Here is a 14,166-nt window from a genome sequence, read left to right as displayed (position 1 = left end):
AATTCACAAAACTAATTTTCAAAATTCCTAATTTTTGCCCTCGGCCTTCCTCCGTATTTCCACATCAATTTTCCCTAAACATCACACCGGTATTACATAAAATAAATCATAACTCCATTCCTAGCAAGTCAATTTTTTTTCTTTCCGAATGCGCAAAAATGTGAAATGTAACAGTATTCGAGGGTAATAAATATATATTGCTATAGTCGTGTAGTTACATATCTAACAAATCAAATCTAATTCTATCAATAACGACCTCTGTGGATAACCGATGATCCATCTATTTACAATAATTTATTGAAAGAATTTAAATATATGTAGAAAAAATAATTAAAGATTATCAAAAAATCGACCTTAGTTAGTCGATAGGTTTAAATTTAAATTTAATTTTTTTATTACAAAATCGACCTCTTTAGGTCAGTTTTGCATTAATTTTTTTTTATATATAGTTTCAATTAATAAAACCGACCTCCTGAGGTCAGTATATTAAAATTATTTTTTATTTTTTATCAAACCCACCTCTTGACGTCGGTATTCATTAAACATTTTTTTAATTTTAATAAATAAAAACGGACCTCTCTCTTTTCCACTCACCACTACAAAAATTGGACCACCACGTCTCTTCCAGCACCACCACGTCGGCGCGGCCTTCTCCATCCGGTGAGTTTTTCTCTTTATTTGATGGTGATTCTATAAATCCTTCAACATCTTGTGAGTGTCGTCAATCCTAGCTTTCATTGTCGGTGGTCTTGGAATTAATTTTATTTTATAAAGCTTTCTTAAAATTTAGGGATCATTAGTGGGGAATATGAATATAATCATGAATTGATGCTTTAGTTAATACATGAATTGGTGGAATAATGAATAAGAATAGCTAGGGACATTTCATATTCATTGACTTGGTTACAGTTTTGCTGCTTGTAAATATGAATAACATTACCAGATTTTGCATAGCTAAACAAAAATAAGGTTACTTTCTATTTCAGTGTTGTTAATATTTTCTGAATTTATTCAATAATTAATCTTCCTTTGTTCATTTAGTCGGTATTTATTTCCTTGTGGGGGATGGGTGAGAGGAGTGTTGTTTATCCTTTAGCCAATTTGTATACATTTGCTCCTCTATTTCTTTGTAAATTTTTATTGAATGAACAATACACACACAAAATGCTCCTTGTTATCTTCAACCTGGTTTCAATTTATCAAATAAGCAAATTTGCACCTTGTGAAAAATTAAAACACAATTCATTTTCACTCTTGAAAAGCATACTAGATCACAATTATAATGCCATAATATATCCTTTTTATGTCTCTTCCCATATTGTACTCTTAAGGCAGGCAATATGTACAACTATCCATATTTACCTATCTAGTTTGGAATTTCAATGTCTTTTTTGTTAAAGTAGCTTTTTAACTATGAATGTACTAATAATTTTAGTGTACAAAATTTTAAGTGTAGGCGTACAATCTAATTAAAGGTTCCAATCTCTGATGCCGTCGTGCCAACTACGACAAACCCTTCCATCTCCAGCCCTAATTAAAAAAATCGAGGTATTTTTTCCTTCAAAAGTTTAATTATTGTGTATATTAGATTTTTTTATTCAATGTACAATACTTGCATTTTTCTTAGGGTTTGTTTGAATTTTTAGAGTGTTCTTTAGTATAATGCGTTTGTTTAACATAAGTGACAACACTAGTTGATCATATAGATGACAAAATTGATTTTGTTGCAAGATCGATTTGTGTCCATCTAGTGTTGACACTTGGCGTTAATTTGGTAACAATGTGTTTGTTAAGCATAAGTACCATCACTAGTTGATCTTATTGATGACAAAATTGATTTTCATACCAGATCGATTTATGTCCATCTAGTGTTGATACTTAGCTTTAATTTGGTGAATAATGTATTTGTTTAACTAAGTGACAACACTAGTTGATCCTATAGATGACAAATTGATTTTGTTGCAAGATCGATTTGTGTCCACCTAGTGTTGACACTTAACTTTAAACTTAGGGATAATGTGTTTGTTAAGCATCCAACAACTAAATCCACCAACTAAACCACATCATTTCAAATACTAAATCAAATTACGGGTTAATTAAATTTTTTTTGAACTTATTTCAGCAACTAAACTACATCAACTCTAATTAGTTTTAAACTAATTCAAACAACTAAATCCACCAACTAAACCACATTATTTCAAATAATAAATTAAATTAGGAGTTAGTTAAATTTTATTTGAACTGATTTCAACAACTAAACTTCATTAACTCTAACTAGTTTTAAATTAATTCAAACAACTAAATCAAACTAGGGGTTGATTAAATTTTATTTGAACTTATTTCAACAACAAAACAACATTAATCGATCTAGTAAGAAAAACAATTTCGTCATCAATAGGATTAACTAGTGTTGGTACTTATGCTTGACAAACACATTATTCTTAAATTTAAAAGCTAAGTGTCAACATTAGATGAACACAAATCGATCTTGCCAGAAAATCAATTTTGTCATCAATTGGATCAACTAGTAATGATACTTATGCTTAACAAACACATTGTCACCAAATTGAAGCTAAGTGTCTAACACTAGATGGACAAAAACCGATCTTGCAAGAAAATCAATTTTGTCAACAATAGGATCAACTAGTGGTGGTACTTAAAACTAGTTAGAGTTAATGTGGTTTAGTTGTTAAAGTAGGTTGAAATAATGTTTATTTAACTCATAGTTTGATTTATTATTTGAAATAATGTGGTTTAGTTGGTGGATTTAGTTACTAGTTGGAGTTAGTGTGGTTTAGTTGATAAAGTAAGTTGAAATAAAGTTTATTTAACCCCTAGTTTGATTTATTATTTGAAATAATATGGTTTAGTTGGTGGAGTTAGCTATTGGAATTAGTTTAAAACTAGTTAGAGTTAATGTGGTTTAGTTCTTAAAGCAAGTTGAAATAAAGTTTATTTAACCCCTAGTTTGATTTATTATTTGAAATGATGTGGTTTAGTTGGTGGATTTAGTTGTTTGAATTTGTTTAAAACTAATTGAGTTAATGTGGTTTAGTTGTTGAAATAAGTTCAAATAAAGTTTAATTAACCCCTAGTTTGATTTATTATTTGAAATGATGTGATTTAGTTGGTGGATTTAGTTGTTTGAATTGGTTTAAAACTAATTGGAGCTAATGTGGTTTAGTTGTTGAAATAAGTTCAAATAAAGTTTATTTAACCCCTAGTTTGATTTATTATTTGAAATGATGTGGTTTAGTTGGTGGATTTAGTTGTTGGAATTAGTTTAAAACTAGTTAGAGTTAATGTGGTTTAGTTGTTAAAGTAAGTTGAAATAAAGTTTATTTAACTCATAGTTTTATTTATTATTTGAAATAATGTGGTTCAATTGGTGGATTTAGTTGTTTAAATTAGTTTACAACTAATTAGAGTTAATGTAGTTTAGTTGTTGAAATAAGTTCAAATAAAATTTAATTAACCCCTAATTTGATTTATTATTTGAAATAATGTGGTTACTTGGTGGATTTAGCTATTGGAATTAGTTTAAAACTAGTTAGAGTTAATGTCGTTTAGTTGTTAAAGTAAGTTGAAATAAAGTTTATTTAACCCATAGTTTGATTTATTGTTTGAAATAATGTGGTTTAGTTGTTAGATTTAGTTGTTGGAATTAGTATAAAACTAGTTAGAGTTAATGTGGTTTAGTTGTTAAAGTAAGTTGAAATAAAGTTCATTTAACCCCTAGTTTGATTTATTATTTGAAAAATTGTGGATTGTGATATATATTTTAAGCACTTGCCACAATTTTCTAGAGTTCTTCGACTCATGTCGCTGCTGAATCAACTCTTCAACAGGGGACTTCAAGGCTCAAAGTGGTTAGTCAAAGACTCAATTTTTATTTTTATTTTTGCTGAAACTATCAATCAACTTCACTTCTCAACTGTTCTGTCTTTCAATTATCGAATCAAATAATTTATTTTGAAAGATTTGGTTCATATTTTAGAAAAAAAGGTCAGAGATCTGTGTATCTGTTTTTTTCAATTTTCTAAAAGTTTCATCTGTAAAGCCCCAAAAATGGGTTTGGGTATAGACAGCTTTGAAGATACCTGATTTCTGTTTATATGATTTTGTGTTTGTTGAAACACAAATGATGTCCTTAGATTGGAGTAGTATCCTTCCATATTATGTTACAAATCAATTTTACTAATTATTCTTGTGAATGTGTTTTAGAAAATTTCTAGTGTCAAAGAATACCTAATTAGTCTGTAAAGAGAAATTATTGAGCATTGGTATGAAATTGGTCCAGATGAAACAACATACCCAGGGGGGATTTATGAAGGGTAGAGTGAACGCAGACCTTATCACTATCTTGTGGAGGCAGAGACACTGTTTCCGAAAGACCCTCGACTCAAATTTAACAAATCCAAGTACAAAGAATAAGAAAACAATGAAAAAATCATAGCAACTAACAATGGAAGTAGTGAAAAACCTACAAGAAAGGAACAAGAACAACCAAATAGTACGATAATCGAAACCCAATAAACAATAGACAATGCTAGATATCAAAAGTAAGAACTACAATAATAGTCCAGATGAAACAAGATGGTTAAAAATCACCTTGAGGATATGGCCTAGTGGTCAGTGAAGTGGGTTGATAACTATGAGGTCTTACTCTTCCCATCTGTTCTAACCTTGGTGGACAAAGTTACCTATTACCTAATACGTGATAGTGTTGTTGGTGGAGGTGGAAGGTATTCCGTGAAATTAGTCGAGGTGCATGAAAATTGGCACAGACACCATGGTTATTAGAAAAAAAAGGTTAATAAGGCTTCATATACTGAACTAATTCAAGAAAAGAAAAAATTGCTAAAGGATGCTGAACCGAACTAGTTAGTGATTGAGGCTTAAGGCTTATTGTTGTTGTATTCTTTTGACACTACCTGTGGATGTAACTGTTGATATTGGTGGATGACTTTGTAGCAAGACGTGCTTGACCTTGGCAATCTCACGAATCAAATTATTACAAAACAAGAGAGATGCACAGCTCAGACTTATGCGCAAGGAGATAGCCCAATTTCTGCAAACTGGCCAGGAAGCCATAGCTCGAATTAGGGTAGAAATTCTGAGATACTTTTACTTGTTGATCACTCCATTAGGAATTTCTCTAACTAGTATTAACTTCATTCAGGTTGAGCATATTATAGGCGAGCAAAATGTATGGGCTGCCTATGAGATTTTGGAGTTGTTCTGCGAGTTTGTTTTTGCCCGGGTTCCTATCCTTGAAAGCCAAAAGTAAGTTGTTTCTTGCTGGACTTTATTTTTTTCGAAGCGATGAAATTTCTTTACTCATTAGGTCCGGTTCGTGATGGTGTTATTTAGTGATTTGAGATCAGGATATGGTTTGTACAGACAAATGTGGTTTATGTTCTTATATAGTGAATTGATATCAGGTTTAAAATGCTCTTTGCACTATGTTTGCGATAGACTTCACTATCTTTGCACTATGTTTGCCAAAGACTTCACTAAGTGCTTTTTATTCCCTCCCTGCGAACAATATGCCTGGTCAGTTTTAGCTTCGAATACCACTTAATGAGAAGGAAAAATAAAAGAGGCTTCAGATACCCTTTCCTTATTGATTTATTCATTCCTCAGCTAAGTAAATATATGTGCAATTTTGCAATTATTTTCTTCTTCTCCTCTTTCAGTTTTATGGTTTGGGCATGGGGAGGGTGTCCTTGTTTCTCATGTGAGTACCAACTGATTGAGGCAGTTTGCTTGTATCCCTCAAAGTGTTTATTGTCCATTTCTTTCACTTGTAAGACGAAGATCCTATTCCAGTATTTTGATTCAATTAATGCTAGAAAGAGTCTCTTGTAGATTCAATTAGTGCTAGAAATACCTCCTTCCAAGTTAACATACTACCTTCCACATACTTCATCTTCAAGACTTCAAGAGTGCTTGAAAATTCTAATATATGCTTCTTTATTTTTCTACTAACAATCAGTGCTACTTACCCAGCTGAATTTCTCTAATAGTAGTTTCTCTAAAAGAATGAAAAGTTGATTTAAACCCCATGTTAGCAATGTTCTTTCTCTTCGATAAGATGAGGAAAGATGTGGCTCTAGGGTATTCAGAAAGAACGTTTTTTGAGAGAAGGGTATTCAAAAAGATTGTTTTCCTTTAGTTTATTAAATTACCAGCTTTCAGTGGAAATTTAAGTACCATTTGGTTAAAATTCTCTCTTTTGGCACGGGGAAAGTGCAGGAGGAAGAGCATAGTGCTACCTCAGGAAGGGGTTGCCTATGGCTAAGTGAAAGAGAAATGGAAATAAATACAATCTTTGCATATAGGATATTTGTAGTAAGTTGCAGATGAAAACTTTGTGTTGTAATAAAACATATTAGAGTATGAGGGCTTATATAATATTTGAAACCAAATAAACTATGTTTAAATTCTGTAACCTTAAGTGAGGTTTCTGTATTTAATTCTCTAAGGTAATTGTTTGGTTGGAGTCAAAGACATAACTACATACCCGTAACTAGCCAAAATGTTGAATGCCCTTTCAAATTTTCACCAATGACTTTTCCTGGGACATAAAATCGTAGAACTATTGGCTGTACAATCTTTCCTCTCTATTTAAATGTTACACTTCTGTCTCTCCAATATTGCCTTCTCTTCTTCCTAGCAACCACCGTTGCTCTTGTTCGACATAATCTCAGCCTTAAGCGCCAATATCATTTGCAAGCATTCATCTCTACAACAATAATGCCTTAATCCCGAATTAGATGAGATTGGCTATATATATTCTCAATATTTATTCTGTTTTATGTGGGTTCATTTTTCTTAACGCTCCATAATTACAAAATTCGAAAAAAGTAAGGTTTCTTTAGAACTAGAGATTCTTTTAATATCATATTATCCCTGCCCTGGCATGCAAAATCTAACCAAACTAAAACACCTACCTAATGCAAGTGTCCCAACAACAAACCCAACTATGCAGATACTTCGCTTCCTTTGTGTTTTGTTGTTTGTTAAGTCCACACTAAGTTGCTCGGACTCTTCACTTTCGGTGCCGCACCCATGTCGAACTGATGTGGGTGTGGGTGGTGGGATCCGTAAAAGATCTGGTCAACTAGTTTTGGGTACTTTGACCAAATTCAAGGGAGAAATTCTCGATAGATTCAATGATTTCTTTAATCAAAACAAAAACTAAGGTGAAATTGAAGAAAATGAAATACCTTGTATATATATTGTCACTTCCTTTCCTTTTATCTCCTTTCAAGATTCTCTTCTCCTCAAGTTTTCCACATAATATCTCATAATTTAGGTTTTATAACTCTATTTTTAGATATTTGAACTATTTTTAGATGAATTCCTGCACCCATATCCATACATGGATCTGTATCCCCGAATCTTAAAATTTAGATCATAGAGGATCCGACCTCTAGATCCGCACCTGTATCAGACACTTGCACCAACTTAGAGTCTACATATATTTCAAGAGGTTGTGGTTTATTGGTAATTTGAGATGACTTCCTCCATGTAATTTTGGATTTACCTTGTTTTCTTTTTAGTGTCCTCAGTCATCATAGTGTAACTCTTACATACAGTGCATTTATAGAGGTCTGCGTAGATTAAACCATCATAAATAACCGTGGTATACATGCACCTTGGTCAAATGTGACTTTTGGTTAGTTAAAATTTATCTTAACAGGTGTGTGATCCTTGGCCAACTTGAACTTCTTATTGAGGTCTAGTGACCTCATTCCTCCATAAATGGTGTTAGAATAGGAATAGGTATATACAATCCTACTTAGAATATGAATAGGAATATGAATAATAATAGGAATAGAAATAGTAAATAGTATTTTTCTTGGTAAAGAATTGTATTGTAATTTGTAGTGTCTATAAATAAGGTCTCTGTGTAATAATGTAGATACACAATTCAATAATATTTTTCTCTTATATTTCTCACATGGTATTAGCGCCTCTATGATCTTGGTAGAAAATCAAATAGCTTCCGTTGTCGGCGGGCGGCTATTACCCATATATGCCCGCTTGTCTGGCCAATGATTATATTAGCAAAAGATGGGTCACCATGTATCTTCCGGTGACTACTTTCTCATATCCAGTTTGTGTGGCACCATGCATCTTTCTAGTGACTACTTTCTTATATCTAATTTGCATAGCACCGTGCATCTTTCCAGTGACAATTTTTTCATATCTGATTTACGTAGCATCATGCCTTTTTTTTGGTGACTACTTTCTTATTTGTGTAGGATCGTGCCATGATTTCGAAATAATTAGGTATCATATGGAAGCTAACAAAGCAAACCTCGAAAGATCATGAGTAATAAGAAAAATGAGAAATATACCAAAAGTCACAAACATTTAACGTGGTTCGGTCAATCGACTTACGTCCACAAGAGGAGATGAACAATTCACTATATAAAAGAGTACGCAATACTAAGAGAAATAACGTCACACAATTTACTCAGAATAAAAAGAGGTTCACACAAGTAATAAGGTATCACTTGGGTCTCACAAATTCTCCCCCCTATACAACTCTCAAAGCCCCCTAGGACTACATTGTGAACGTTACCAAGTTAGAAGAAATGAACCTCTATTTATAGAGTTATAAACATTTTCCTACAAGAAAAAGGACTAGCCAAATATAGAGACTTTGTGTTTTCCTTTTAGGAAAAAGAAAACCCAATTATTTTAGGAAAATCAGGACAAGCACCCAACAATTCTCCCCCTTGGCCTGACCTTCTTCACATAATCTTCAACTGACTGCATCTCTATCTTCAAAATTTCCTCTGCAAAATCTATGTCTCGACACAGAGAATCTCTCTGAAAAAATATCTCCAACAAAAATCTTCATTATTGTCAAATAGGTTGCGGCTAGAACTTAATTCGCCAAGATGAATATCCTTTTTAACTTCACTCTAATACCATGTGAGAAATAAAATTATATGGGTGGGGTCGGAATGATGGCACGACCCTACTGAAAAGAAAAATTATATGCGTAGGGTTGAAATGATAGCATGATCCTACACAAATAAGAAAGTAATCACCGAAAAAATGGCACGATGCTACGCAAATTAGATATGAAAAAGTAGTCACCCAAAATTGACGCATAATGACCTGTTTGACTGAGTTTTCTTCCCTTGAATATGAGATTCATACTCCTCAAATCTGATTTGCGTAAGGTCGTGTCATCATTACGACCCTACCCATATAATTTCTCTTTTTCAGGAGGGTCGTGCCATCAATCTGATCCTACCCATGTAATTTCTATTTTCCAATAGAGTCGTGCATCATTCCGACCCTACTATATAATTTTTTTCTCAAATTGTGACCACTTTCAGCCATTAAATCTAATACGCCGAAGCTTGAGTATGTTTTAGCAAGTTTTTCTGTGACTTTCTTATTTAATGTCGACTCGTCCATTGATTCCAAGACGATCCATATTTTTATACCAGATTTTGAGAACTTTTTGGCAACTGCTGCATTGTGAGGAAGTCTAAATAGAGCAACCCCCTAGTTTTGTTGCTTAGGGGGGAGTCTGGTAGCCTTGTATGTCGACTATGTAAGTTACCCTATGGTCTGAAACAATCTTCTCAAGCTTGGTTTGGAAAGTTCAACAGTGCAATTCAGGAATTTATCACTCTGTGTTTTATCGACATTATGCGTCAAATTCAGTATTTCATGCAAAGACCAAGCACATTGAGATTGACTAGCATTATGCATCAAATCCAGTATTTCATGCGAAGACCAAACACATTGAGATTAACTGTCAATTTTGTGAAATTGAGTGATCAACTTGCAGATATCTCACCAAGCTCCTCATCGATCATCGTATTAATAACATTTGTAACAAGGTAGGTACCTATGACTTGTATGCAATAGCTTGAGAGGGAGTGTTAGAATAGGAATAGGTATATATAATTCTACTTAGAATAGGAATAGGAATAAGAATAGTATCCTGCTTGGTAAAGGATTGTATTGTATTGTCTATAAATAGGGTCTATGTGTAATAATGTAGATACACAATTCAATAATATTTTTCTCCTATATTTCTCACAAATGGCTTAGGTCTAATTTGGCCACCAAAATAGTTGCTATAACATCGTGTCATTCTGACCTGGTAGGTCAAGGATGTAAGGTACCACTAGGGAAAGTACGTTATTAAGCAAGAGTAGCTACATCTTCTCTTCTAGTTAGTTGCATGTTGTGACTCCCAACACACATGCAAGTGTACGTGGCCATCCAAGTAGTACAGACTGCTTTGGTCTGGATATCGTACCCAAAAGACTTGTGATTTAGCAAGAATCTAGTCAAATTTAATACTGCAACTTTAAACAAGTGTTAAAGTAACCAGAAGAGAATTTGGATTTTATTTATTTCTCAGAGTAAATTGAAAGACTAAAACGCAAGCAAGGGTTGTGATCACTATAGGAGAGATATTCTATGGTTACGACTCTTATTCGCAATCATGTAAAGTATTTGAATTCATTGACTAGTTCATAAATCTAGCTGTTGATTTACGGGGTTAATGACATGATTATGGTCTTTCGAGCCTCTAATCGTCTATCTAGATTGGCCTCACACCTACATTGTTGAGCGGGAATGTGTAAACCATTTCGAACGCATTTATATGTCTTCCTGTTTTGTAACCAAGTAAAACGTTCTAGGTATATTCCTATCGTAGCTGCAAATCAATTCTTTATTTTACTAGAGTAAAGATCTTTACTCCCTATATTCTTAGTTCTATCTCATGATTCTTCTTCCGAGTTCACTAAGAGAATATACATTTTTTTTATAATGGTAGCCAAACATTAAAATAGTAAGCTCAAGAATATAAGAACAACTAAGATGATAAACAAACTTTGTCGAATCAATCGTCTACTAAACAATCTTGCTTTTAGCTGTAACCCCATAAGAAGGGTATTTGTTTACTCTTGTTCTAATCAAAATTGCAAGAAGTGATTTTGTTCATGCAAAATTAAAGAGTAGAAAAGTAAGAACCCTAATGTTGTAGTCTTCTCTCCGTCATGTGGTTAGCCAAAAAGTGATCCCCTGTCAAAATCGTCCAAAGTTTCTATTTATAGTGGTGGAAACTACCCCTTAATCCTACTTGGACTTGGTCTTGACTTTTAAAAAGATCACATGCTGAAGCACTGCCTCCACACCGTGTCCCTCAACACAGAGTACCAGCTGCATGGCACCCTTTCCATCGCGCAGGAGACTGGAATTCCAGTCCTCCGGAGTTTGATAACAGTACTGGTGCACCCTACATGCAGAGGGGTTTTCCTGTGCCGCGGACCCCCTTTTATCACTGCCACACATGCCTTTTTCGTCCATAATGCTCGGCTTTTGCTTTTGTTGTCATTTTGGGTTGATTCCTGCTGCATTTTAACCTAAAACATGTCTACTCACATATATTAGCTTACACATCAATTATGCACAAAACACATGGATATACGCGAGTTGATTCTCGGAACTTAAGCTTAAACATGGGCAAACTGCGGCACTTGGGTGTATTAATACGCCCAAGATCATTGCACATTTCAACAAACTCACCCCAAAGTGGTCTATGTACTGTGTTTGTTTAGTGGACACTATAGTTTGTCTTATTCGTTTCTATAATCTAAAAGCTCTACGTGATGAAATCTTGTAAATATCTCTTTGGTGTATCAGAGAATGCCCCTCGGAATTGCGGGAAGCTGTTGCAAGTATAATCTTTGCAGCTCCAAGATGTTCAGATTTACCAGATTTATTGCATGTCAGGAATCTATTTGCAGCTAAATACGGAAAGGAATTCATAGCCGCAGCGTCTGAGCTTCGGCCCGACACAAGTGTTAACCGTACAGTTACGCTCTCGTCTTCTTCATTGTGCTAATGACTTGCTTGCAGGGTTGACTACATTAAGCTGAGGTTAATTATATGAATATGCAGATTGTAGAGAAACTTTCAGTCGGTGCTCCATCAGCTGAAGTAAGGCTCAATGTATTGAAGGAAATTGCAAAAGAGTACAACGTGGAATGGGATTCTTCTTACACAGAAGCAGAATTGAGTAAAAAACCAGAGGACCTTCTGGTACTTTCCTTTATTAAATCTTCTAGTAAGTCTTGAATGTTTAGTCCTCCAGAAGCTTGAAAATGTCTGAATTAGGGGTAATTTATTGGTTCCTCGTCCATCTCTATTTTCTTGTGAAGATTGGTATTTGCATTTTCTTGTGTTCTATGTTAATGAATGGTCTAACCTTTATTAGGCACAAACTTAAAAATGACATATTTAGCGGTTATGCTAATGACATGGGCTGAGACCTAGCTTTCCCTGAAATATACACATGTTTTGCAAATGGGCAAGGAGTTAAAGTTTCGTAACTGGTTTTTATGCTGACACGGTTGAAAGCCTATAGCTGTAAGGATCTAGTTCTTTAGATTTTTATGAACTGACACTTCGAACATTCACAATGATCATTTCCGCTATATTGTGTTGAGTGTTGTGACATTATTGATTTAGTCAACTCTAGTATATCCCTGCGTCTGTTGGACTATTAAGTGCTCTTTTGTTTCTTGATCTGACTATTGTTTGCTGCCACTATCATTAATGATGTAGAATGGACCAAAGCAAATTGCTGCACCTGCTCGGGCATCTCTAGAACCAAACACTCGTGGTCATTCACCAACTTCGCAAAATCCTGTGATGTCTCCAAATGGCAATCATCCAGGAGCTAAAAGTCTTGATTCTCCAACCTCTGTTACTAAAGCACCTCTATGGCCTGCTAATATAGACAACACTTTGGGTGATACATCCGATATAAAAAAGGATACAAGACCAGAAACATCAGATGTATTGGAGAGAGCTCGTGCTGCTATTTCTGCTGCACAGCGTGCATCTGCTGCTGCCCGACTTGCTGCAGATTTGGTTAATGTCAAGTTCAGTTCTTCAAAGATAGAGTAAGGCAAGAGTTAGTGAAGTTGTTATCTCGAAATTTGATCTGTCTGATTGATGCCTCTTTTCTTATGTGTGTGAGAGAGAGCAACAGGATCCTAACTTTATCGTCATGGCAGCTTATGTCGATGAGACACTCTTATGAAGAAAAAAGCACACATTACGTTTACATTTAATGCTGGTGGTTTTTTTATTAGTAAGTGGCCAGCTTAGAAGTACAATAATGTTTTTAAAATATGAAGTGAATAACAATTCTGAGTTTCATGCTTTAAGTATTAACCGTTGCTCTCTTCGTTCTTGTAGTTTTGAAACTTATCTTTTGGTTGAATATGTAAACAGTCCTTGCTCTTGGATGAATTTCCCACTTAAATTATAATCAGCAGTTTGAGCCAAAATATGCCCTCCATTAGTAGCTGCAAAAGTTCAGCATATTCCAATTGTGTCTCGTATGATTAAAGGTGATAGATTTCAACGTATTCATATAAATAATAGATGCTCTTGAGAACACATGCAAAAAATAATAATTATGAGCCCATTTGGATAAACTTAAAAAAAGTAACTTTTATGTATGAAGTGCTTTTACAACTTTGAAGTGCTGAAAGTTATTTTTATAAATAAGCAGTTGAGTGTTTGGATAAAAGTGCTTATGATGTGAATTTTAGGGTTAAAAGAATAAAAAAATGTAGTTTGAGAATTTAGTTAAAATATAAGGGATATAGAAGTAATTTTCATGGTCAAAGAAAATGACTTTAAGCACTTTGGAAAAAAAAAGTTAGGAATCCTAACTTTTCATTTTTGACTAACTTTAAGAACTTTATGGCTTAAAGTCAGCATTAGACAAACACGTCCAAAAGCTAAAAAGGAGCTTTAAGTTGGTTTGACCAACTTAAAGCCAATCCAAACAGGCTCTAAAATTTGAATCAAAAGTATCTAATAGGAACACTTTATTTGATGCTCAATCAAAACATGGTATAGCTCAAATGGCTAAATATATGTGTTTTTGACTTCACATCACCTTTCTCAAATTCTGAATTAAATGTAGCATATCATCTCTATTACCAACTGTTTTTTTTCTATTAATGTTCATAAGTTTGGCTTAAGGAGTAGGTAAAATATAGAGGTTCATGGTGAAACTTTTGTTTTTTTCTTCATGCACATAGTTAATACTAGAAAATAGCTTAGGCTAAATTACAGCATACTCCCTCTGTC

General features: G+C 33.9%; 1 protein-coding gene across 4 annotated transcripts; it reads left to right on the top strand.

Annotated features, from left to right (window-relative positions):
* The first annotated feature begins 533 nt into the window (after positions 1–533).
* Positions 534–13,308, top strand: LOC129870734 (uncharacterized). Of its 4 annotated transcripts, none has more exons than XM_055945585.1 (8): positions 534–660; positions 1,457–1,548; positions 3,849–3,869; positions 4,975–5,107; positions 5,183–5,286; positions 11,698–11,869; positions 11,956–12,096; positions 12,622–13,308. In XM_055945585.1, the coding sequence occupies exons 4-8, from the start codon at positions 5,048–5,050 to the stop codon at positions 12,964–12,966; spliced, it is 822 nt and encodes a 273-aa protein (XP_055801560.1). In that variant the 5' UTR covers positions 534–660; positions 1,457–1,548; positions 3,849–3,869; positions 4,975–5,047; the 3' UTR covers positions 12,967–13,308. The 4 variants fall into 4 exon arrangements, with proteins under 4 accessions (XP_055801560.1, XP_055801558.1, XP_055801559.1 ...); XM_055945583.1 differs by having other exon boundaries at positions 3,807–3,869; XM_055945584.1 differs by having other exon boundaries at positions 1,452–1,548; positions 3,807–3,869.
* The last annotated feature ends 858 nt before the right edge of the window (positions 13,309–14,166 follow it).

Source organism: Solanum dulcamara, chromosome 10 (assembly GCF_947179165.1).
Source record: "Solanum dulcamara chromosome 10, daSolDulc1.2, whole genome shotgun sequence".
NCBI classification, from domain to species: Eukaryota; Viridiplantae; Streptophyta; class Magnoliopsida; order Solanales; family Solanaceae; genus Solanum; species Solanum dulcamara.
This window is presented reverse-complemented; position numbering and strand designations above follow the sequence as displayed.